The sequence below is a fragment of the Aricia agestis genome, chromosome 6 (assembly GCF_905147365.1).
Source record: "Aricia agestis chromosome 6, ilAriAges1.1, whole genome shotgun sequence".
Lineage (NCBI taxonomy): Eukaryota > Metazoa > Arthropoda > Insecta > Lepidoptera > Lycaenidae > Aricia > Aricia agestis.
Genome location: NC_056411.1, coordinates 13,654,741 through 13,682,210, shown reverse-complemented (window position 1 = coordinate 13,682,210; position 27,470 = coordinate 13,654,741). Strand labels below are relative to the sequence as shown.

At 33.6% G+C, this 27,470-nt stretch overlaps 3 protein-coding genes across 4 annotated transcripts; 2 read left to right on the top strand and 1 right to left on the bottom strand.

The window, feature by feature from the left end:
• The first annotated feature begins 621 nt into the window (after positions 1-621).
• On the top strand, positions 622-1,634 carry LOC121727745 (elongator complex protein 5). Its single transcript, XM_042115728.1, has one exon. The coding sequence runs from the start codon at positions 841-843 to the stop codon at positions 1,606-1,608; it is 768 nt and encodes a 255-aa protein (XP_041971662.1). The 5' UTR covers positions 622-840; the 3' UTR covers positions 1,609-1,634.
• Positions 1,635-8,296: 6,662 nt separating this feature from the next.
• On the bottom strand, positions 8,297-22,337 carry LOC121727742 (eukaryotic translation initiation factor 4H-like). Of its 2 annotated transcripts, none has more exons than XM_042115723.1 (6): positions 22,232-22,337; positions 21,792-21,915; positions 21,345-21,526; positions 20,886-21,058; positions 9,529-9,783; positions 8,297-9,059 (listed from the first exon to the last, which is right to left on the bottom strand). In XM_042115723.1, exons 1-6 carry the CDS (start codon positions 22,279-22,281, stop codon positions 8,914-8,916), a joined length of 930 nt encoding a protein of 309 aa, XP_041971657.1. In that variant the 5' UTR covers positions 22,282-22,337; the 3' UTR covers positions 8,297-8,913. The 2 variants fall into 2 exon arrangements, with proteins under 2 accessions (XP_041971657.1, XP_041971659.1); XM_042115725.1 differs by having other exon boundaries at positions 20,949-21,058.
• Positions 22,338-22,594: 257 nt separating this feature from the next.
• On the top strand, positions 22,595-26,905 carry LOC121727737. The gene is made up of 6 exons (XM_042115718.1): positions 22,595-22,860; positions 22,948-23,133; positions 23,380-23,562; positions 23,650-23,856; positions 23,942-24,686; positions 24,970-26,905. The coding sequence occupies exons 1-6, from the start codon at positions 22,720-22,722 to the stop codon at positions 26,856-26,858; spliced, it is 3,351 nt and encodes a 1,116-aa protein (XP_041971652.1). The 5' UTR covers positions 22,595-22,719; the 3' UTR covers positions 26,859-26,905.
• The last annotated feature ends 565 nt before the right edge of the window (positions 26,906-27,470 follow it).

Here is a 27,470-nt window from a genome sequence, read left to right as displayed (position 1 = left end):
AAATCGTAGTAAATCATTGCACGAAAATGTTCACGCGTTAAATCCATGGCAAATGAAGACACGCAATTTTCAAAATGACGCCACAATGGAAAAATAATTGACAGTCACATGAAACAAAATGTATTCTTCAACCAAAGAGTTCTATTTTCAAATGTTGTAATTACTTTTTAAATATTGTTCTTGTAAGTGGCCAGTTCCGGATACATAAATAGCAGCCCTCGTAAAGCAGTATGTTCTACCGTTTGTCGAATTAGGATTGGACATTGCTGCTCACCAGTATTCCTAGCTAAGATTAGGGTTAAGGACAGCTCTCTGTGTGAATGCGGCCTTGACGAGGGTACCTTAGATCATATTTTTTTCTGCTGCTCTATAAATAATCCCTCTCTTTATGACCTTCTTCCTAACGACATCCCCCGCCCTATAAATTTCAAATCAATCCTTTGTTATTTAAACACTCCACTTATTGAAATTTTATGTACATATATCCGTTCTAACAATATAAAACTGTGATGTTTTTCTAACCCTTATATGTTTGTGTTTGTTTTAGATTATTCAACAGATAATCTACCAAATTAGATTCCGTTTAGGTATGGTATACCTATTATAGGTTTATGGTATACCTTGTTGTTTCACCAGACCTACAATAATAGAGCAAAGTCAACTCAGCCACTCTGACATTGGCAACTCACTGAGGCCGCCATAAATAAAGAAGAAGAAGAAGATATAACCTCAAAAAGTAAAAACAAAGTTTATTCCGGTATTTGTTTGAATTTACTAATCTCTTATTCATTGTTAAATGTTATATTTTATGAACCTTTACTAAATTTACACAACGTTAAAATGACTCTTTTTAAACTAAATGCAGTTTCAACCGTTTTAGTTGAGGATGACTATAATAAAAATGCAATTCCGCTTGTTATTGATATGATTAAAAAAACTAAAAGTAATTTCATAAACATAATATGTTATGAACAGTCTACAGCAACTTGGAAGAAAGTTTTTCAAGAAGTAAGTGGAAAATCCCAAATTATATATTCAGAAAAAATACCAATAAACTCTTCTGATGTGAGAAGTGAAGGTTCCTTATATTTTATAGATTCTGTCAATCAAATGGCACTGGATATGGGGTGGCATAAATGTTTACAGTACCTAAAGAAGCTCCAAACCGATTCATCTAGTAAAACTATTTTGATATTACACAAAGATTGTCTCTTGGTTACATCAAAATTACAAATCCATCTTAATCACATAGCAAATGCAATTATATCTTATGATAATAGAGATCCATGTAAAGTTGACATTCAAATCAAAAAAGGAGGCAAGATAATCAAAAGTCAGGAAACAGTCTCATATGATAGTACAACAAGAACCTTGAAATTAGTACCAGTTCCTCAGATAAGCAAGAAAACAGAAGAACCCGAAAAAGTATTGCCTAGCAGTCTATCCACATTTAAAATAGAAACTGATCAAATTCAGCAATTGGAGAAAAACAAATTAAAGTTACCTTATATGAGTAAAATAAACGAGGGCCAAGGTAAAGTTTATTATGAACCAGACGCAGTCGACGATTGGGACGAAGAAGACCCTGATGATGACCTTGAAATATAGTCATTAAAAATATAGCATGTTGAAAATATCTGTTGAAATATTATTGTCCTAGAGATATAAACTAAGTATGTATATAGTATTTTATTAAACATTTCATTATACTATTACTTTAAATACTATTATTCATAGATTTAAATCGTAATCAAGTTACAACTCTTAGTTTTTTTTAAGAGCCTATGCTGTCCCACTACTGGGCAAAGGCCTCCCCCAAAGTCCTCCAGTTCTCTCGATCCAACGCAGCCGTCTTTCAAGGTCAGGCAAAAGGCAGGTCAACCTGGCTCATATTTGTCTAGCTCATCGCGCCATCTTTTTCGAGGCCGGCCACGGCGGCGTTGTCCATCCTCTGGTTTGATTCTGTGGTGATCTTTGCCCAGCGGTCAGGGTGCATGCGACTTGTGTGACCCGCCCAGTCCCATTTTAGCTTGGCAGCTTTTATGCCGATATCTGCAATACCAGTTTTGGAGTGCAGTGTACTATTTCTTATTCGGTCCGCTAGTCTGACCCCTAATATGCTGTGCTCCATCACTCTTTGACAAACCCCGAGCTGGGACCGTTGCGACTCAGTCAATGACAAGGGCGTCGCCAGGGGGGGGCAGGGAGGGGCAGCTGCCCCCCCCTAGAGATTCTAAAAAACGTTGCCAAATATAATGCAAAAGCAACGACCACTATAATATTAAAATCTGGTAATAGATGTAAGGCTCGTAGTACAAGTGAAAAGTTTCATGTGCTGTCGACTTTACCTACAATTCATACCTACTTTTCTCATTTATAGAGAGTGAGTAAAGTATGAATTGTAGACTGTAGTAGGTAAAGTCAACTTGCCCCCCCTGCGCCATCGGCTGGCGACGCCCTTGGTCAATGACCAGGTCTAAGCATTGAAGATTTCTTGCCCGTCTACCTCAACCTTACGCTTTTTGCTATTGGTCATTAATTTAGTTTTGGACCGATTAATCGCTAATCTTACCTCGAGGCTTGTAGTGCTTAGGGGCATTTTCAAAAAAATGTGTACCCCTGGTTTTTACCTTGTCCCTTGACTTCGCTACAGATTATTTGTAAAAAATTACATACTAACATTTTGTAATTTTAATGTAGGAGCAAAAACAAGTTTTCTTTTATTAAAATACATTCACATTTGTATAAAATTTTATTTAGTATGAGATTTATAAGGGTTTTTAAGTACCGAAACCTATTAAATTCACCTGTCCCCTTCCCAGAAGTTGTAACAAAATCTTTAATAACTATTTTTTTTCTTAAAGTAAGTTACTTAAAAAACATATGTTAGATTCCTAAATACTTAATGTATCAATTGAATGTCTTGTTATTGAAAAATCTAACATAATTTAACTACAAATTAATTAAAATTATAATCATGAAAAAACAACCCGACCGGAATGTTCGGTTTAGTGACCGTTTTTTTTAGTTTTATAAACATACTACAAAAATATTTTCAGCACTAAATGATAGCACTATATTTCATTGTACATCGAGAAACTTCAATTTGAATTTAGTAGTTAAAAATCTGCTACAAGACGCGGACGCAGGTTGGATGGTTCTTCAGGAACGGTTTATTTGTTCAGGTAAGTGACCATATTTTGTAAGCATTATTATACTTTCTCCAACTGTTTTTACTGTTGACACGTTGCAAAATTAGCTTAGTATTTAGTATAAAAAATGAAATTTTGATAACTATTATCGGTTATTTACAAACACTTTAAAAGTAAAAGAAAGTAATATTACGTGACTTCCGACTTGTGACTTTTCGTATGGTCACATATAATGGAACGGACAAGTCGCAACAGGCGGAAAGCATAAGGCTTAGTTCACATTTCAAATAAATTATTTTTTTATTCACAGATTTTATTAAGAAAATTGGAGATTTTTAAACTGGTACGATTAACGTACAAAAATATTTTTTAATACTTATGTGTTAAGGTGACGCCGCGTTAAAGTAAAAAACCGTTTTGGATATGTTTTAGATTGCTAGTTTTCTATGAAAGGCCGGCCCGGCCTCTCACAGAAAACAAGCAATGGAACAGCAAAAAAATGGAAAGGGCGTAAGCGACAAAATAGTTTTGTCGCGTAATTTAAAAACCATAAATACATTTCATATAAGCTATGGGCAAATTAAAGTGTATGCTTGAACCAATCCATGTTCATTTTTGGAAGCTTAAATCACTCTCCTCTGTTGGAAAAATAGGAATCCTTTTTTTTTACACAGGTCTATTTGATTGATTATTCTGTGTTATAAAAGTTGACCAATCGTGTTATGCTATGGGTAAATCAAAGACAAAGACATGATAAATACTGACAATTAGCTTTAGTCATTAAAAAAATCGATATCGCTACAGCCAAATTATCAAGGCGTCGCCTTTACTTAACAATAACAAATATTTAAAATTTAAGTACCTAAAAGTTTTATTTTTTAAATAATTTTGATTTTATTTCCACTACTTTTCTATCAGTAAAGTTGAAAATCATTTTGTGTCATTGATATTTTTAGATTTATAATAACTAGACATCGGATTATATGCATTTGCATACTTGCATATGCAAATGCATATTATAATGTCACTTTTTAGGCGATAGTGCATATTTTGGCAATTTTGCATATTTCGGTAGTTTAACTTCCATGGGCATTAAGATGGCAATCGGAAAATGTTGGTAGACAATTATTATTGACGTATAATAAATAAATAAAAACTAAAAAGGCTTTATTTCAAGAAATTAAAATTTTGATTTTATGAAATTATAAAAATTGGTGCTTTTATTAATGTCACTACCGGAAAAGTCTTAAAAAAAATAATAAATTTTAATACTAAGTGACTTTTGATTGATTGATTAAATACTGACAATGAACTTTAGTTTCTTAGCTTTAGTCATTGCTGAGAAAAATCGATATCGCTACAGCCAAATTATAAAGGCGTCGACTTTACTTAACAATAACAAATATACTATTTAAAATTTAAGTACCTAAAAGTTTTATTTTTTTTAATAATTTTGATTTTATTTCCACTACTTTTCTATCAGTAAAGTTGAAAATCATTTTGTGTCGTTGATATTTGCAGATTTATAATAACTAGACATCAGATTATATGCATTTGCATACTTGCATATGCAAATGCATATAATGTCACTTTTTAGGCCATAGTGCATATTTTGGCTATTTTTCGTTGATAGTGCATATTTCGGTAGTTTACCTTCCATGGGCATTAAGATTGCAATCGGAAAATGTTGGTAGAAAATTATTATTGGCGTATAATAAATAAATAAAAAGTCTTTATTTCAAGAAATTAAAAATCCTGGATTTTATGAAATTATAAAAATTGGCGCTTTTATTAATGTCACTACCGGAAAAGTCTTCAAAAAAATAATAAATTTTAATATTAAGTGACTTTTGATTGTGCATATTTCGACCATTTTTCGTGCATATTTGCATGGATATTTCGGCACTTTGATCGTGCATATAATCCGATGTCATTAATAACTTAGGAATTCGTAGACATGTGAACACATCTTTATGATTATGAGATGTTCGTCCCTCTAATTAATGAAGTTAAATCTATGAAATCAAAGAATTTTTTACTTTTATTAGTAGTGCAACAATAAAAATGTTTAAATAAAAGGTTTTTGTGTTATAAAAACTTATTTAAATATGTTAAATATTACTTACTCATGTAAAAAAATGAAAAATAACCTAGTGGGTAGGTGACATAGTCACACTATGGATTAAAAATAATTGCTACTCTTGTTGATCCTTGAAATTATCTAATTTTTTTTTAATAAACAATTAAATATGCATTTCACTAGATTAAATTAACGAAGAAATCCATTTATAGCTGTATTTTTTGTATTAAATTATATTTTACATTTAGTCGCACAACGGAATCTGTTTCGTCGAAAATTCGATTTTGTTTCAATAATATTAGAATAATATAACGTTTTCAGCGTTCTTTTTAACTTATTCCATTAGTTCAATATTTTTCCTTGTATATGACATTCAAATAAAGGTAAATAAATGACCTTAAAAAATATAGACATATTTTTGCAAGGGTACACGTTTTTTTGAAAATGCCCTTAGGTCTTCAAGCATGCTTTGCAATTCTGATGCTGTAGGTGCGAATAGGATGATGTCGTCGGCAAACCGAAGGTTTGTCAGCCTTCTGTCGTCGATCACAATACCTTTTGCCTCCCATGGTACTGCTAACTTTTGGAATACTTCTTCTAGTACACTCGTAAAAAGTTTGGGAGAGAGCGGGTCCCCTTGCTTAACCATATTGGTCCAGTGTTATTCAATTTTATATTAGCGGAACTATTGCAGTACCTAAATGATTTTTAAAAGATTTATATACTTACCTACTTAAGTTGTATCCATGTTTTAGTTGTGGAGGGCTTGAAATATTGATGTGTGTTTAATATTATAGAAGGCTTTAGTGTAATCGATAAATGCCAGATATACTTAGAGGTTTATTATATTCCGAATATATTTAGTTTACGTATAAGTACTCACTAAAAAAACTGAAAATATTTTGTAGTATTGTCATTAATTTGCAATAAGACGTGATAAGTAATAAGTATTTAAAATTAGAATAGGAAAAATATGGAAAATAAAACTTGGTCATAGGGGGATATTAGATTATCATATATATTGGATCCGAGATCATTGAGTCAATGATATTGGATAATGTAATATAGACATATGATTCATTTCTTCCTTGCCTACCTAGCATACGCCAACGAGATATCAATTAAAAGTTACTAGTCAGAGATCGTCAATCATTGGTTCACTCGAAGAATCCCAATTTTTTACGATTGGCGTTTTTATACAAGATGTTAGTGTAAGCATTGTTATACTTGAAACCATCAAATGAGCCCGTCTTTAGGGGGGTAAGACATCATCATTTTTAATATGGCTTGTTTTTTGTTATTTCAGCAAGATTATCCAAGTATATGATTAGAAAAATAATTACATTACATTATTTGAAACATATTAACGAACAAGAAATTAAAAACTCTTTTTTATATTAAATAACTGGCAACACCTATTTCTATGACCGTATTGGATCCAATCCACTGACCTCCATTATACAAGTACTGGAGATCAGTGATCCAATCTCTCAGCAAATGTCAAAAATCTATGATCAAGGAAGAAATGAATCATATTATGTCTATATTACATTATCCAATATCATTGACTCAATGATCTCGGATCCAATATATAATATGATAATCTAATATCCCCCTTTTTTTTTTTTCGACGGGAAATCCTCTCCCGGACTCCCCCACGAGTATGTGGGGCTCGCTGCGGCCGTAAGGATGGTAAGTGACCGCAGCCCTACCCACTAAAACCCGTCGGTACTCTTCGTCTTCCCGTTGCCGAGTCGCGAGAACGCGTGAGCTCTACTCCGTGGCTCGACAATAGACCGCCCGCGCAATGAGTTTCTAAAATAGGTACTAGAGTAGCAATGTCTTACAAAAGATTCTCAGAAATGCGTAACCACTTTTTTGTTCAAAAGACAATTTCAAGTCATATATTCGTTATGTCATTATGTATGTGAGATATGCCTGCAGGCATCTTCGAAGTGGCAACGCGTTGCTACCGTAAACTTCCAATCTAGTTACGTTAGTAACATAGAATGTCATTGCGCCCGCGTATCAATGGCGGGCCCGTCCTCTTTGAAGCACTGTCGCTATGCTTCTGTCACCAAACAGAGGCCCTTTTGGGGCTTGCATAGGCGAATCTAATATCCCCCTAGCTCATGCTATTAATCCTTATCAAAATAAATTATTTAATTACTAAGTACAGTTTTAAATGTAGATAATATATTTTGGTCTTTGAATGACTAAAATTGGACCTTTGGTTTTGAAGTTATGGCGAAATTAAAATATGTATTACGATTTCTACTGCACGGCCCGTTGCGAGGTGGACGTTATCAAGGCGGGAGTCGCGTGCAAGAGGGAAGTTTAGATGTATTAGTTCTTTTCAGAGTTAAAATATTACATATTATTATACCTAGTCACTTCAATAAAATAATATGGGCAAAACAACGTTTGCCGGGACAGCTAGTTTACTATATTTGGCGTTCGATCGATTCGAGCCCCTCCCTCGGGCTCACCTCGGAGCCCGGAGGGGTCAGGACTTTTAGTATGTTTATTTCCTCCACTAGTCTAACAAAGTACCGAAGTCAAAATTTCTGCTTTCGACTTTTCCAAGCAGAACCATTTGGGCATTAATTTTATAGTAGTCTGTGGAATAGAGCACCCCTGTACATGCTGATTATATGTCTACCAGGATCTGATGGTAATTTTTGACAGCATATTTTCGAAAAATATCCTTGATCATTGGATAAATTTTTATATTTGCATGCTTAACACACATAATCAGCCGCTATAAGAAAAAAAAAAGGATCAAAATGTTTTATTAAAATTACCCCGGTATTGCTAGTCAATTTAGTTTCTCACTTTTTGCCATTAGATTCTGGTAGACCTATCATTTCTGGTGTACCTACTACCTACCTCCAAAATTTTCATTTTTCTAGATGATTACCTACAGTATTATATTGAAATCGGAAGTTCGCAAGCACTTATGTAGTAGATTGTGGCTGTGAAGTACAGCTGATAATAAAACTTTAAAATAACATCAAATTTATATACTTAAGTAGAAAAGGTTTACAAATAATAAATAACTACGAAGAGTTCACTTTTTATTAATTTTTTCTATGATTTGTTACAATTTTGCGATTTTTTTGCCATGGAACTTACAATATTACACAATATCTAATGAAATAGAAATAGACTTAAATCACTGGATTAATTTACAATGATAATATATAATCATATCAATATTATCATCACCTTAAATTACTTTGTGAATATTAGTTTATAAATTGACATAAATAAAAAATAACCCATTTTATGATAATATTATGCAAATATTCTATAATTTGACAAAATAATGGAAAAAGCTTTAAATAATTACATAAGCTCAACAAACAAACAAGCTGACATATATTATAATGCAAGCGATTTATAATAATACCTTAAATGCTTTACTTTTAACAAGTTAAAAGTTAGGTGTCGGCAAAATCGGCCAAAAGATCATACATATTTCAATAATGCAATAATAAAATATTATAAAATGATTAACAACCTCACAACCTAACAAAAAGCATTTAAATGATTTACCGCATAATTCACCATTTTGATTAATATCGAAAATACATAAGGTACTGGTATCGGGACGATACATTTACACACAGGGAGAGGGAATAGTCGGTAAAAGTATTGTTGCGGGGTGAGATTTGAAATTCATTCCCCAGCGAGCTCCTTGAGTCTTTCCTCGCGCGGCCTTGCGCCTCCGAATATTGAAGACGCCTGGCTCGTCGACGCAAGGGAGTTCACTGGCTCCTTCACTGTTCTTGGCTCTAATTTTAATTTTGGCCTGCCAGGAGTTTCTGTAACATACAATTAAAAAAAATAATCCTTGTTTCAACTTTGCTATTGCTGACAAATGCTGTTGTGGTTGAGTTTTTTAATAAATTAAAAATGCAGTATGGTGGCAAATCTATAATATAATATGAACTGAGACTTTTTAATTTATTGATAAGTCAATCAATCATTCAATAAAATAGATTATTGTCTACCCCTGTGACGACTGACGAGTTGACGACATACACATAGAGGTTTTGGCAAGCGCAACGGCGATATATTAATGTCTTTAACATTACGAGCACTAGCGCACTAGCGGCTAGGCCGCAGCGGCCAGTTCGCGGCGGCCATCGAGATAGATTCGTTAGTATGAAACCGCCATAGACCACGCGCACCTGGCCGCTGGCGGCCAGCGGCCACACCAAGCTCTTGATGGCCGCCGCGACTATGAATGGAGCGCTATTTGCTCCACAACTTCTGGATTCTATTACTAACCTGTTGCGGGTCGTGCTGGGGGCATATCGTCGAAGCGTCGTGGCGCAGGTCTCTGGGAAGGCGGAGCCCCGGAGCCCGAGCGGCCCATGCGTCCCCAGTCGCCAGGAGGGCGCGGCTCCTCGGAGCCTCCGCGGCCACCGCGGCCGCCCTCGCTCCACCGGTCGCCGCCACGTTCACTCCACCGTTCACCACCGCCACCGCCGCCACCGCCGCCTCCGCCGGCCCCACCGGCCCCGCCGGCCCCTCGCTCGCGATCTGAAAAACATCACATATACATATTATTATATAAAAATAATAAAAAATATTTTTTCATCATTTTAAGGGAGGAGCTGAATTGTTCCCATGAATAAGGTCAACCGAACCATGGTTTTTTTAATAGAAAAGTTTTCTTAGATCTTCCATGATCCTATTTCCCTTAATATGCCTAGTACAATTAAGAGCCAGTCCACACGGCGCGTTACGTCAACAAACAAAATTAAGGAGGTACAAAACAAAATGAGTTGCTTGTGACAAATACACAATCTATACTAATATTATAAATATGAAAGTATCTCTGTCTGTCTGTCTCGCTTTCACGCCAAAACTACTGAACCGATTGTAATGAAATTTTGTACACAGATAGTCTAAAGCCTGAGAAAGGACATAGGCTACTTTTTAACTGGAAAAAGGGAGTGTGTATGCGTAAATTTGTTCAATTTAAGTTAGTTCCAAAAATTCATAACAGATGGCGCTAAAAGTCGCCTACATCGTGCTAGCGCTTACTCAAACGGGTTTCTATAAGAGGTGGTACCATTTTAAGTAATATCTTTTGATTCTTTCGATTTTTTATACACGTTTATAAATAACTTGGACAATACGCCAAATTGTATCTCCCGATTATAAAATTGTAATAAAATTATTTAAATTAGTAATTCGTGTTAAAATTGTTTGGAAAACTAATGCTTAGTGTGTAAACTTCAAGAAAAAATAATAATTTTATTAGATAATGAACTTTAATGTGGACTTCCAAGGAGTTCTAAAGTGACAGCTGACGGCAAGCTAACGAACTTTACGAAATCAAAGTGGATGAATTTTGTTCCTGATATTCTGCAAAAATCCGGGGAGTATAGTGTTTTATTCACATACTAATACACTTTCTGCTCAATATTATATGATATTGACACCTAACACTTCACAAAACTTATCCTGAGTCACTTACAAACAAGGTTTACATTGGCTTTGTAAGTTCTCTCTTAGCTTAACGTTTGTGGAAGCTAAAAAGATGATGGACATACTCTAGCCGACTCATATACCATAATCCGTGTTAGCTACTATCATAATTTTACTGCTCTCACAACAAATTTCGTATATAAGTCTATGTGAGTACATTTATTAACTAAAACAAATTACCAATCTTTTCATCGTCACTCTCTTGGTTTAACTGATGGATGCAAAGTAAATGATAAAAAAAAATAACACTTACATACTCTGAAACACTTACAATATAGTATATTAAAACAGTATAACTAACATACTCTGTCATTCTCAAATTTGTTCAATTAAAATATAATTTTGTTTTACATAATATTTCAGTACAGTATACACAGATTTCAGTCACTACTTTAATCTGTCTATTCTGTCTTTCCTGATCCTTTTCTCTCATTTTACTTTCTTTTCATCTCTTCATTTTGCTACATTAATTTCAACCGTTTCCTGTGTACATACTGTACAACTGAAACAAAATTTGGGGCTGACAACTTATAATTGTGCAGAAGGTGAGCTTACACTTTATATTTTCACCCCGTTAAATAATATCTGTTTTCAGTTTCAGATATCAGGAACAAATAAATTAGCAAAATGATGACACGTTCTAATGTAGCCCGCCGGACAAAAGAACAACTCCGAGTTGCTCTCCAGGAGCTAAAGGACTCAAAGGAGCAATGTCAACGGCTACTTACTGAACGCGATGAGAATGAACAGGAAATGCTTTTAATTTTGCAAAAAAAATGCTGATTTAAAATTGGAACTTAACAAATTAAGTCAACAATATGAACTTACCTGTGAGCGTAACATTGAACTACAAAGTGTTGTTTTTTTTTTTTTTTTTTTATGAGATAAGGGGGCAAACGAGCAAACGGGTCACTGATGGAAAGCAACTTCCGTCGCTCATGGACACTCGCAGCATCAGAAGAGCTGCAGGTGCGTTGCCGGCCTTTTAAGAGGGAATAGGGTAATAGGGGAAGGTAGGGATGGAAAGGGAACGGAATAAGGGAGGGTAGGGAAGGGAATAGGGTAGGGCATTGGGCCTCCGGTAAACTCACTCACTCGGCGAAACACAGCGCAAGCGCTGTTTCACGCCGGTTTTCTGTGAGGACGTGGTATTTCTCTGGTCGAGCCGGCCCATTCGTGCCGAAGCATGGCTCTCCCACGTCTACACGTCTGTTGTGGACAGTTTTGACAATTGCCGAGTGGAATATGAACAATGCCTAGAGGACACTTGTAATATTAAAAAGAAGCTTCAGGATGCTCAGGAATATATTAAGTCCCTAGAGTGTGAACTTAATTCAAAAAAATTTGAAAAAACACAAAGTTTATATGATGAACTTCTGGGAAGTGTAAAGGACCTTTCAAAAAATAACTTAACTACCATTGACTTGACTGGTGATGACACAATAACGACTTGTCCCACCATGAACAGTAAAAGGAAGATAATAAAATATGTTAAAGTTAAAAAATGTATTAGAAAAACTGAAGAATTGCTACAAAAAACCGAAAAATTATGAAGCAGCTTAAAAATTTATCAAAAAAATAAACAAATAGTTAAAGATCAATTATTAAGCTGCTGTGAAGAGTTGGAACATACTAGGCTTAGCTACGAGGCTGATGTATGTAGCCTTCATGCTTACTCTTACTAAAACATGCATGGAACAAAATTACTTTCGATTTAACGGCGAATTCTTTGTTCAAGAAGACGGTCTAGCTATGGGTTCACCTTTAAGTCCTTTGATGGCCGAAATATTTATGGACGATTTTGAACAAAGAAATATCGTCGTTAATAAAAGTATTTTATATTACTTTAGATATGTAGATGATTGTTTTCTTTGTTGGACGGGTACACAGAGACAACTGGATGTATTTGTAAAAGAACTAAATAAAAATCATATTAAAATTAAATTCAAATTAGAATGTGAAGATAATAACACCCTACATTTTCTCGATTTATCTATTACTAGAGTTAATAATAAACACAGTTTTGGAATCTTTCGCAAGCCGACATATACTAATACTACTATTCATGCATCGTCATGTCATCCTTGGCAACACAAACTCGCGGCCTTTCATAGTTACGTTCATAGCTTATTATCAATCCCTCTTAGTAAAGATAATTATCAAAATGAGCTTAATATTATTTTCCAAATTGCGATATCCAACGGATATAGTCCAAAAATCATTAATAATATTTTGAAAAATAAAAACAAGAAAGAACTGGTTAAGTTTTTGTACGCAGATCCTATTGATAAAGAGATAGTTAGATATAAGTCCAGTTTGATCCTACATGGGAGAGGTATCTGCACGCTTATCCTATCACGCAAAATAATGAAAAGCAACAATATACATGTCGCATTCAGGACAAATAATACTTTAAAACATCATTTGTGTCATAATAAAGACCAGATTGATAAAAAATATCAATCCGGTGTCTATAAGATCGATTGTCCTGAATGCGATAGTGTATACGTGAGTCAAACTGGACGCAGCTTCGAGACTCGGTATAAAGAACATATCGCGGCTTATAGAAATGGTCATCCTGATAAGTCACATTTTGCTAAACATCTTTTAGATAGTAATCATACTGTGCCCGATGGCCATTCCTATAAAGTTTTACATAAATGCGATAAAGGCTTTCGGCTGAGCGTGTTGGAACAATTAGAGATCATAAAAGAAAAGAAAAATAACAGATTTGCATTGTTGAATGACCAAACTTTCTTGACTACGACACCGCTTATTAATATGTTCGGGGGTACTAGTGAGAGTAGTTTGGTAGTGGGGATAGTAGCGGGGCTCGATAGTGTATAAAAGGCGGTGTTTTGGCCGGTGGCGGCACTTAACGGACGTTGTTCGTAGAGTCCACATCCTGAGGATGCTCCGGTGTTGGGGCGAAACGCGCGTCGAGGTTTTCAACCTGCATGGTGGTGAGGGGCCTTGCACGGATTTGCCAACATTATTGCTTGTGTGGTGGTGGTGTTTGCAAGTTCTTGCATGCGAGTGTACGCATAGGCAGTGTGGGAGGAGGGAGGTGCTGTACGCATGCCTATGCGTACACTCACTCATTTACTTAAAGGTGGAAGTTGTTTTCGCGGAATATTGCTAAAAATAATAACAAACTAAATTTAAACTATGGATTTCCGCAAAGTATCGCCTGATTCCATTAACTATAATAAGTTTATTTAATTTTTATTATTAATTATTAAAGTTAAATACTATTATTTTCTGAAAATTTCAAAAAATTTTCTGTTACCATTATGGATATAGAGCAAAAAGGAGGGAAAAAATCGTGTTTGTTGTATGAGAATTCATTAAAGTAAGAAGTATTTTTTTACTCATAAAATAAAATTATATTCCATCTACAAAAACAAATGTTTTCTTTAATTGTAAATGAATAAAAATGAAAAGATGCAAAATGCTAACTTATTATTAAAAATTATAAATATTAACTGTGAAATAGGAGTATAAAATTATTGTTACGAAAAAATTTGAAAAATGTCATATGCATGAAACGAAACTTATGTCAATAGAGATTGACTCTGTTGAATCGAAATCAAATCGATAAAAAAGCTTTAATATTTTAAGAAACTGTAGAAAACAATAACCCTTCCATTTGCACACTTTTACCCCAGTATCGGGGTATGTGTACGCAACACTTTGCCCTTTGGGTAAGTGTACGCAACAACAAAAAATATATATTTTTTAGAACATGAACATAAGGAATATTCGTTTATAATTTTATTTTTAACTACTTATAGTTACTTAAAGTAATCAACAAAATCGTCTTAAATCAAAATATTATGAGAACAATTTTCACTTAGAAATATTTAGTTACTTCGTCATACATGTAGGTACTTAATACAAAAAAAAAGTGCCGTGTGCGGAGCTGGTGTACTGTTTTTGCCACCAGACTCCACAAAGGCTTCATTCAATCCAATCTTCAGTCGGTGGTTAAGAATACTGTTCGCCACATAAGGCTTGTCCCTTCTTCTTCTGCGCACACTTAACCCAAAGCATAGGAACAGGGTTTTACGAATATCGTTAATTCCTACATCATTCTAAACACTGGCAAATAACAAACTTGATATTATGTTGCACTCGATAGTAAAAGCTTATTTAGAAAAGAGATAAATGACTTCAAGAGATTACGCATCAAAAATTACAAAATATCGTAAATATTTGAGCAATCCAAAATGGCGCGCGCGCAGCCGCTGGGACACGAGCGCTTCCCAGGGCGTCCTGTGGGTTGCCGTTCCTTAGCGGCATATATTTTTCGAGATATTTACAATGCACACACTTAGACGCTGCGCACACTTGACCCACATGACCATACAAAGATTTTTGTTGTTTGGAGGACCGTGACGTCATAGCGACGCCATGATGAACTTTGGCGTTTTAGCGGGAAAATTGAAAACGGAAGGGCATTGAGTAACTTTGCGTCATTTTTTTTCCAGCGGCCAGGGATTAAACCAATACTATTTTGTAGCACTTATATTAGAGAAACATATATTGGCAATAAAATTGAAGTAATATCGGAGCTGAGCTACGATTATTTTAGTATATTTGTTTTTGCGCCTTATGTTTACAAAATCAATAGTAATTAACGTTACTTTATGGAGCTATCCTTAACAAACAGGTATAGAAAGGGTATATTAATCTGTTGGATATATATTTCTCACTATAGCTATTGCCCACTACTTCGTCCGCGTCAAATATATGAATAATTTTTCATACATATTTTCACACTGGGTTTAACTCTCGTCCAACTAAAATATAGCCAGGCTTGAGACTATATTTTACTAGACAGTGGTTTTCAAAGGGCCGGATGCAATGTTAGGCAATTATAATTTTTGTTCTTGTGTATTGTGTTTACTCTAGGGTATTCTAGGGTATTGTTCCCATAATATAATGTCGATTATTTCCACTATTTAGCGAATTTTGACCATAGTTCAGTCATAATTCATAAACGCCAGACGCCACCTTTCGGCAGAATTTTTAGTCTAGCTTTTAATCTACTGCCCGGCTCATACACGTGGAGCTGCAGAAATGTTTTATAGAATACTGGCGACCCGCCCGGCGTCGCACGGGTATAAAATATATAGCCACTGAAAAAATGATTAAAATCGATAGCCTATGATCCTTCACGTGGTCTATTTCTTATCTGTGCCAAATAACATAAAAATTGCTCCAGTGGTTCGCGAGATAAGCCCTTTCAAATAATTTTCCCCGTTTTTTCCACATTCTCCTATTAGTTTTAGCGTGATTAAATATAGCCTTCCCCAATAAATGGGCTATCTAACACTGAAAGAATTTTTTAAATCGGACCAGTAGTTCCTGAGATTAGCGCGTTCAAGTAAGCCCTTTCAAATGATTTTCCCCGTTTTTTCCATATTTTCCTCTATTTCTTCGCTCCTATTAGTCTTAACGTGATAAAATATAGCCTATAGCCTTCCTCGATAAATGGGCTATCTAACACTGAAAGAATCATCAAAATCTGTTGCGTAGTTTTAAAGATTAAAGGGAACAAAGGGACATGAGGGAAAAAAGGCGACTTTGTTTTATAATATTATATTGTATAGATTAACTATTTACTTACACAAATAATATAAAAAATCAAAACGGCCCTCTTTAAGAAATTCAAGAAAAAATGGATTTTCATTATTTGCAAAAGAAAAATAAATAAGTACTTAGTTAAAAAACTCATTAAATGACGGCGCGTAGCAAATGTTGGTCAAGTCATTCTAAAATGTACGAATGACTCTAAAAATAAAAATAAATGATGAAATGAATTGTACTTGTATCTATATCTACAGCGGGGCTAAAATGGTCGTTTAGTTAAATCATACAATGAATCATTTACGATTCATTTTTGAACTTCTCTTAACGTGCAATTCATTTAATGATTCGTACTAAGCAATTAATTTTTTTGACATTTTTCTATGAAAAGTCGTAAAAATGGTCCAATAAATCCGAATTGCTTTTCTGTAAAATAGCAGAATCATCAAATGTTACTGTGATGTTACTATAAACGTCATCTTTGATCTTAGAACTATTCTTCTGTCGTAATACATTAAAGAAATTGTATAACTAAAGAAATTTAAAATTACAAAGTCGGTTTCAAAACTTTGAAGTTTGTATACAAACATGAAGTAAAAAATGTTGCCAGCATATAGCATGGCTTAATAACGTTATCGATTACTAGAAAAATTACCGTTACGTACCGTTATTTTTATAAGGGTAGCTTAACTATATTTTTAACGATATCTAGTAGGTAACATAACATTTAAATATAGTTAAATATAAAAAATGCCGTTATTATTACCGGTAAAAATATCGTTATTTTCTGGTATGCGACGTTGCCAGTTCGACGCGACACATTTCGTTAATATTCATACAAGTCTGTGGGTAAAATTTTTAAATACCTATAGGTATGAAAATAACGTTATTAACATATTTTTAACGGTAATTTTTGGTATGCAACGATGCCAGTTCGATGCGACACCTTCCGTTCATGTTAGTAGACGCACGAAATCTCACTCAAAGCCCAACTTCGAGCACCAAAGTTTTTTCGCAAGATTTGTGCTTACCTACTTTTTAGGGTTCCGTAGTCAACAAGGAACAAGTTCAAGTTTAATACATAAAATATAACAATTATATCAAATATTTCGTGGAACATTCATAAAATCATAAATAAATGTAGAAAAAAAAAACCGGTCAAGTTCGTTTTTATGTTTTTCAGAATGGCAATACAGTTTCAATTAGGAATTGCTAAAAGTTACCATTTTAGCCCCGCAGGTTGTAACAAAACTAAGTGATAATACTATTACGTGCTAGGGTTCGAAGGATTTGGATAGAAAGACCTGCTGACTCTCTTGAAGACTTTATTCATGAGCACTAGGTCTACACAAAGCACTATGTCCAATACACTAAGCACTATCACTGTCCTAGGTCGTAGCCAAGTCGTAGGTTCACTGGTTCACTCTCTATGAGGCATTTTCTTATTTTTTAATTTGATCGTCAAACAGTTTCCATTTTAGTAACTAGATGGCGTATGGGTAGACAACTATCGGTAATACCAGGCAATACCATCAATAATTGCTACAAAAGTAGGCAAAAGAATGTAAAACTTGATACATTTCAATTTGAAAAAGAACTCACGAAAGAAATAGCCCTATTTATCGATATTCACACCAAATGTCACAGGAATTATAAATTTTGGTTTTGACAACATCTTACCTGCACTTTTGCACGATAACGGATATTTAATGGCCAATATTTTACCAATAATGAATATCGAAAACCCAAATAACACAATTTGGGAAAAAATAATAAAAACCACACCAACAATAAAAAGTGGAAGAAGTTTCAAAGTAACACAGCCGCCAAAACTCTTTCAGTTGTCAGTTTGACAAGTTTTTATTATGTCAGCGTGTTCCTAAACTATTACCAGTATACTGGCCTAATCGCTTAGGCCAATGATCGCTTAGGTTTAAGATATTTTGATTTATGTCACACATGTCCATTACTAAATTTTCTAAAAGTAATCACGCTCAAAAGTTGTTTTTTTCTCTTTGTTTTTCCACAGAGAACGCTTATACACTTTAAATATACCTTGCACATTTTATCTCAATTTAATAATGCATATTATTTTTTTTTTCCACGGGTAAAGACATTTTAACACCAAAACGAGCCTCGCTTTACAGAAGAGAACTTCAACTTCAGAAAGGGTAATGCACCTTATGGCTTATGCCCAAATATTAAATATGAATATTTTGTTTGTTTCTAACCTGTTAACTTCCAGAACCTAAACCAAGAGGTTTTTGAATAAGTTTACTAACGCAACGATATAAAAATGCAATTTTACATAAATTAACGGATTAACGTTAACTTGCGTTAATTCTTTCGAAATGTAATGCTTTAACGTTTAACGAAACTAACTTTTTTGTAGCGGATTAACGATTAACGAAGTCAACTATTTGATTAACGGTGCCCAGCTATGGTAAAGTGTCCATCATAATATTAATACGCGAACGAAAAACTTTGTAACCCTTTTTACGAAAAATCGGGAAAAGTGGGTGCATGAAATTTTGCACAATTATAGTTTATATGGTGAAGGAGTGCATCGAGCTAATATTATTTTGAAATTATGCTTTTATCATACATTTTTTTAACAAATAAAACATTACACACACAACACACACACATGATAAATTACAGATTTTTGAGTGATAAGCCTATACATACGAATTATACTCTTTTATTTATGGTTGAAGTCTGTTGACAACAAGTTGACAAATTCAAAATGGATTATAGTTTTTATTATTGAATCTTAAATACTATTAGACAATGCTTACACGGTCAGTCTGAGATCAGCTGAATCCCAGAGACGAGAGTTGAAAAAAATATATGATAGTCAATATTTTTTTACAAATTAAACGTAGTAGTCCTAATGTCGTTGAAACTAAGGTCGAGTTTCGACCATTGGGCGATCTCTAGTTTTCTGAATTAGCTGGGTATCAAGTATATATTATTGTTTTATTTTAAGCTCAGAAATACCGTTTTTTTGGGATCTAGAGGTTTCAAAAGTCCATTCTGACGTACATTATTAAAGGATTAGAATTTGTAATTGGATTACAAATAATAAATATAATTTTGAATTTTACTGTTGCAGTAGACTAAGTTAAATTTTGCAAATAATGTGTTTTATTAATCAGCCATCTGGTTGATCTACATTCTAATAATCAATGCTTAACTCCAATATAGGTTAAGCAAATAATAAAATATACAGCAAGTTATCTATACTAATATTATAATTGGGAAGAGTTTGTTTGTTTGTTTGTTTGAACGCGCTAATCTCAGGAACCACTGGTCCGATTTGAAAAATTCTTTTACTGTTGGATAGCCCATTTATCAAGGAAGGCTATAGGCTATATTTTATCACGCTAAGTATAATAGGAGCGAAGAAATAGAGGAAAATGTGGAAAAAACGGGGGAAAATTATTTAAAAGGGCTTATTTGAATGCGCTAATCTCAGGAACTACTGGTCTGATTTAAAAATTCTTTCAGTGTTAGATATCTCATTGATCGAAGAAGGTTATAAGCTATATTTTATCACGCTAAGACTATAAGGAGCGAAGAAATAGAGGAAAATGTGGAAAAAACGGGGGAAATTATATGGAATTGCTTATTATATTATGAACTACTGGAGCAATTTTTATGTTATTTGGCAAACATGAAGAATAGACCACGTGAAGGGACATAGGCTATTTTTTGCTGCAAAATGTACGGTTGCGTGAAATCATCATATATAATATAATCGTAGGAAAGTCAATTCTGTATATTGAATATTTTTCTACAATAAATACTTTGGATGTGAACTACTATGGTAACGCCGACGAAGTCGCGGGCAACAGCTAGTTGTAATATATTATGTTAATTCAGTTAGTGCTGTACAACTAATGAGATGAAGCCTGTTAGATGTTAATGCATTAACACAAAAGTACTTGTCGAGAAAAGCATTAATTTTATTTATCAATATGATATTTAATATATTTCATGATTGCACAGCTTACCATTATTTATTACCTTTTTGTACCATCGAGGAAATTGATTCTTAGGCAGTTGACAGAGCAATGTCAAGTGGTCGGCTTATGTCAATTCAATGTTAGCTGTGATTGGTAGGATGGGTTTGACTTAAGGCGACCAAATTACTTAGGTCCGCCATTTGCCTAGGAATCAATTACTCTGTACATCCTTTAGCCAGCTAACTATTTAAACTCACTAGTAACTTAAGGAAGTTATTTACTTCTATAGTTACACATATTACTGAAATTATTTTCATTTTTTTTTGTTTTCTAACAAGTTTTTTTGTGGGAATGTCCCTTGATAACATAACATGCATAATTATTATATTGCAATTGTCGGGACTCGGGTATTTTTTTTTATTGCATGAAATACAATGTCCATCATTTTATATATACATTTTGAACAGGATTAAACATTACTATGTATTATATCATTATCATTACTTGAAATTTTTACAATTATAAAAATAGCAGTTTTTTTTGTTATGTTATCAACAGACATATTCGAGTTAATGTTAGTGATGTTACCCTGTGTAAACCCTCCAGTAGGACGGGGAGCACGTCGGTCTCCCTCGAAGTGATCGTACGTACCACGACCACCGTCTCGCTTGAAACCACCGCCGCCGCCGCCACCGCCGCCGCCGCCGCCGCGCCCAACGTCCCGTCCGCCGTCTCGCCGTCCACGGTCAAAGCCACCCCCTCTGTATAACACCAATAAGTCACTACACATATATACTAAATGTCAGCTCAACAATACTTTATTACATAATGCTAAGCTGCATAGCAGATTAATACCTCGATCGGGGGAAAACCAGACACAATTGCTATTCAATTGTTGGCCTGGTCAGACCACTTGGGAGATGAAGCGATAACATAATATAGTTAATATTATGTTAACGCTTCAACTATGCTATTAGAACTAGCAATATGTTATTAGAATTATGATTTTTTTTCAAATGTGCCTTTTATTTTATTTAGTCAAATTACCTGTCGCTCCTTTTTTCTTCAGCAACATCAATTTTGATAAAGCTACCATTAACATTTAAAATTCCATTCATATCTATAGCTCTAATCAAGTCTTCAATAGTCTCAAATTCAACATAGCAAAATCCTTTGAATTTATCTGTTTCTTTGTCCATAACAAGTCGTACATTTTTGATACCAAATCCCTGAAATAAAATGCATGTTACCTATGTAAGATATATTATTCATTGGTAAGTCTGGAACCAGAGTTGGTTAATGTTAAATTGTTAGTATGCAACAATATTCTTACCCAGTGCAGCAGTGTTTAGATAATCTTAATTATGACATCAATATAATATATAGCAAGTACAAATTACGTCTTTTATTCTTCTTGTTAATTATTAAAATGGTAAGATTTACTATTTCAAGAAACATTCAAAGTATAGTAAAGGTATTATATTATTGACTTACTGGGAAGATTCTGTTTATATCTCCTTGAATCATTCCTGAAGGTAAATTGCCAACGTATGCTTTGTAGGGAGGCTCTGAAGGGAGAGGACGACCACCTGCGGTCCTTCTGGGACCATCAAAGTCCCTATGAAATTAAAGTGTACATTGATTAGACATCCTAACCTATAAAAATACTCGAGATTATATTTTCTTAGCTAAAGTGAATCAGGAAATAAAAAATAAACTATAAATACTTCTTTCAATTTACAATTTATATGAGAATTGCTTTAACAGCAAAAATACCGCTTTGAGTCAACAACTAATCGTACTACCAGGGTATGATGTACCATGATTTTATGACGAGTTACGTGCTATTTATTATAATAGATTTTAATAAAACATTGTTTATAATATTTAGATGAAATATATAAAGTAAATCTATAAATATAAATAATAAATACCTCGGATTTCCATCATCAAACCCACTTCTACCTGCCATGTTTAGAAACATGGAATAATAAATGCGCGCGCATCAAATTTTAGCAATGCAATTTTTTAAGTACAGTATATAAAATAACAATTTTAATTACTTATTATATATAAAATATAAAATTTATTTTTTGTTTATTTTTAGTCAGTATCAATTAATAATAATTTCCTGTTAATAATGCAAAAAAAAATAAAAAAATAGAAATTAGAATTTTGATTTAGGGACTGAATCACTTTAATTCATCGCTTTTTGATTAAAATCATAAAAACAACGTTCTGTCAATATATGTGTTGACTGTTGTTGTCATTTCGACACTTGACATTTGCATGTGAAATGTGGTGTCAGGTATGTCAAAATTCAAACATGTGGTTATATTAATTTGTAAAGTTTGTGGTTTCAAAAATAAAATAAGAATACAAACCGTCTTGTACCAATATTTTATTACTTAAGTCATTGAGGATGGCCGAGGAAAATAAATCGAGTTTGTCGAAGGAGTCGGCAGTCTCGTTATTTGATGCTTTTGATTTGCTGAGATCCTCTACCGAAAATGCTAAGGTTAACGGTGCGGCTAAAATTGTTGCACAATTACACGGAACCGAGGTTAGTTTTAATTTTATCGTGTTTATCATTGCTATTTAATATAGATATCTGTGTATGGAGTAACCTAATATATTGAATATGTACCAGGTTCAAAAGGATGTCACTTATGCCTTGAGAAGATTGATACGAAGTTTAGGTGCTAATGTAGCAGAAATGCGTATTGGTTATTTTGGGACACTTGTCAGTCTATTTAATAGGCTAGAAGAGGTATCAGTAAAAGACATATTGAGTATAGCGCACAAGGAGTTGCATGCTAATGGCTCTACAAAAAGTGTAAGTGTCTTTTGTATCATGATTGCATCCTTAATGAAAATAATTATATTATGTTAATGCCAGGAGCATAAGCATACTATTATATTATTATAATAGTATCATAAGCAAGGTTCTAGTAGATACTTAATAAGAAATTATTAATGTTTCTTGTTAATTGTTTAAGTACTGTGCACTTATTACAAATGGTACATTTATTTAAGTAGAGCTTTGAACATATTATTATCTGATTTTTATATTATTTTTCAGGAAATTGGAGATGTTGCCCTTGGACAAATATTGGTTTGTGGTGCAATACTTCGATCCAAATTAATTTTTAAGTGTGATGCTGATGAACAAAAACAAATAATTCAACTTCTTCTATCATCCGGAAACAAAAAATCTTATCTAAGTGTGATAGCTTACAACTTGTTGTTAGACCTGTCTAACAGAGTAAGTATTTTTTCATATTGTTTTTTTTTTGTATATTAATTTAAATGATTGTATGGTAATTGTAGATTTAATTTGTATATATTGCAGGTAAATGAAGAACAGTTTTCTGCATTTATATGGCCAAATATAAAGCAAGATTTCAAAAAAGAGATAAAAGAACTAAGCTTAGATTCAATTTACTTTTTGTTAGTTGTTGGAACAAAATTTCCTAACACAGTAAAATTAAGAAAGCTTATTGGAGCACCCTCCTTGCTACATGAAGACTTTATACCTGATATATGTGAAAAGTTAATGGTAAATACTCAAACAATTTTTTAAAGTTTTTTACAATGTGGTTGAGTTTAATATAAATATACATTTTATTTTCTTTGTTTTTCAGTCTGGTATTGATTTACAAACATCTGGTCACCCTATATATGCACAGATTGGAAAAGATGTTGCGACATGTCCACAATTAGTTTCACTTTGGACTAAAATTGATAGTTATCTTGTAAAACATAACAGAAACAGAGAATTGGCTGCTTTAAACATTTTAAATGCAATTTTGAACAACCTGCAGAATGGTTCAGCATTGCCCACTTTGCTCGGGGATAACTTGTTGAAATTGCTTATGGATTGGTTCAAAGGCCTCCAAACTGCAAGTAAAATACGAAACAAGAAGGATGATGAAGATGATCATAGAATAATGGTCAAAAAGGGGAAAGAAGTTTTAGTGTCATTAACCAAAGCATTAAAATTGCCTTCGGTAGATAACCATATTAGAGTGATAGTGTTAAAGAAGCTTCTATTGTCACCAGGAGAAATTAACTTTACAGAGATTTCAGGTTCTAGTGTAATAAAAACTTTGATAGCCGATTTAGACATAGAGGGGTTGAAGAAAATGTCTAAAATATTCAAAAAGATCCTACTGAACACATCACAAAAGTCTGTAAAGGAGAATGTTGAAAGAAAGTGGTATAACAATGAAAGAGTTAAAGCTGCAGAACTTCTGTCTTACATTGTTTGCCATGAAAAAGTCAAGGATGATATTGAATTTAAAATTTCTAATATGCAGCTGTTGATGTGTTTAGCATTTTTCAAAACTGGTGGTGATGATCATATTGCAGTTAGCTCAGAATTGGCAGGTATGTATTATTTTTCATTTCTTTATGCACCCAGATAATAGTAACGTTTAGCTCAATACTTAAAAAATAAAAATTAGCCCCTTTAAGTATTAAGAATTATTGAGTACATACTACATTTTGTTTTTCTTAAATTTTGAAGTTATATATGTAGGATAAATTAAGTTTGTAACTCAAAAACACTAAATAAACTTAAATAGTTATTATTTAAGTTAAAAAAAAACCTTCAATTTACTCACTGGTTTCTCTTGTAATTCTATTAAAATTGAGTTTTATTTATTTGCAGGATCCATAAAAACTTGTTTCTACAGATGTTTTACTACTCGCTTTTCAAATGTGAATAACTTAGTGACGGTTCTATCATCACTTAGTAGCTTTATATCCAAGATAATGAAAAAAGAGCAAATATTAGAAAAGTTAGAAAAACAATTTTCAAAGGAAAACATGGAGTGTTGGAATGTGCATTTAGAAATTTGCAATAAAATAGAAGAAAGCAATTGCAACAGTAAGGTAGATAAGGTCTTTTTGATTTTGCTTCATCAATTAGGTCTATTTTTATTTTCTGAGCCCACTCATGTTAAAATATCTCAAAGTTGTATCATGGAATTAAAAAGTTGTTATGAACATTATAAAAAAGGAAAGAAGAAACAGAAAAATAAAAAAAATGATAGTATATCAGAGGAGGAGCCGGAGTGGATTGAGGTAGTTATAGAAGTTCTACTATCAATTCTTTCTGTGGATTCGAGTGTTCTTCGCTCTGTCGTTCAATGCGTGTTTCGACTTCTCTGTGAAAACTTAACACCGACATGTATGGAACAAATTGTATCAGTTCTGGATCCTGAGAGTGAATCTAATCCTCTCACAAATGATAGTAACAGTGATGAGGAATCAGAAGATGATTCAGAAACTAAAGAGATAAAACCAGTTGAAAATGGAAACGCTTCAGACTCAAATGATGAAGATGATGATAACGAAAGTGATTCTGAAATAGAAGATGATGACGAGGAAATGAAAACACCAGACCAGCTTCGTCTAGCTGTGCAAAAAGCATTAGGAAGTGCAGTAGTGCCAGATTCTGATACAGAAAGTTTGGATGCCGATATGATCACAGAGGAGGAAGGACAGAAATTAGATGAAGCTTTAGCAGAAGCGTTCAGGCAGTTTCATCAGGGAAAGAATCAAAAGTCAAAGAAGGAACGTAAAGGCAAGAAAGCATTGTCAGATTTCAGAATCAGAGTTTTAGATCTGATTGAAATTTATTTAGAAAAGGATCCACAAATGGATATATGTTTGGCTATGATTTCACCTCTGACTAAAGCACTTGAGTTTTGCCTAATGGATAATCAACTTACTGAACTTCAAAATAAAATAAGGAAAACTCTAAAAAGTTTTTCAAAAATCAAAAAGTTTTCTGCAACTGGGGATTTATCTGTAGAAACCTTAGCAAATTTCCTCCAATCGATTATTGAAAAACGCGAGAGATCACAGTTCTTGTACCAAGCACTCGGAGACGTCATTACGAGCTCTGCCACGTTTATTATAAATTGCTATCAAAAAATTCAAGCTGAAGAATCAAAATCATCTAAAACTAAAAAGAAGTCTCCTCTTTTAACAGTTTTAAAGACTGCAATGGACAATTTCTTTACGAGTAGAAGTTGCTTACTGCCAATAATATTCTTCCATAAGATATTACAAATACAATGGGAAGGTACTTATGATCTTATGGAAATTATTGTTGATAATATTTTCAATGAGAATGTAAGACATTTCCGCCGTAATGAAGGGCTGGAGTTGATGATGGGCTACTATCGTGCACTTTGTAGGAATAAACCCAGTACCAAGAATGATATAGTTCAAATATTAAATATAGAAAAAATGTTTCTTGATAAATTTACCGTAGCATTTACTGAGAACAGGAATACAGAAGTAAAGAAGAATTTCTTAGTGACTCTTAGAAAATTAATTAATATCATTAGATCCTACCACGAGAGTAGTAAAGTTACAACAAACCTAGATTTTAAGTCAATGACGGTAACATTGAGCTCAGTTAATACTACAAGTGCAAAAGCTCAGCCACAAAATCATAACAATAATAATAATCAAAAGAAGAAAAACAAAAAACGCAAGATTGTTAATGGAGACAGTTCGCCAGCAAAAAAAGTTAAGAATGAATAATGTTAATATATGAGTTTCAAGACATACATTATAAATAAACATTATTTCTATAATACTTGTATTACTTTCCTTTTGTTAACTTCTATTTTTAATCGACTTCCAAAAAGGAGGAGGTTATAATAATATGTTCATTGTTCGCCAATCGGCTGTGGAGTTATAATATATATATTTTTTTGTAAATACTCAATATATCCAAAGTGCTAGTGTTATCAAAATATATGAACGCAAGAGGTATGGAGTTACGAACTTACGACGCATTGCATTTGTAAAACTAGTATAACCAAAGTATAACAGTAAAATTAATGAATAAAAAAAATTCGCCCCCCGGGCTACTCGGGCCAATGCAGCACTGACAAAATCCCGGCGGGTCACAGGTTGAGTTTAGCTGGTCTAAGGCCTAAGCTATTAGGCTTTCGCTAGTAATTGCTGCAAGCGCCAAGCACAACTATACTCAACCTGCGACCCGCCGGGACTTTGTCAGTGGCCCGTGAGAATCGATCATTTTGGACAACGCTATTTTTTTACCCCTGTGGACTGTGGTTGCGACCCACGACCGCGCAAAGAATTCTATTTAAACTGCGACCGCGACACCAGTGCTTACTAAAATAATAT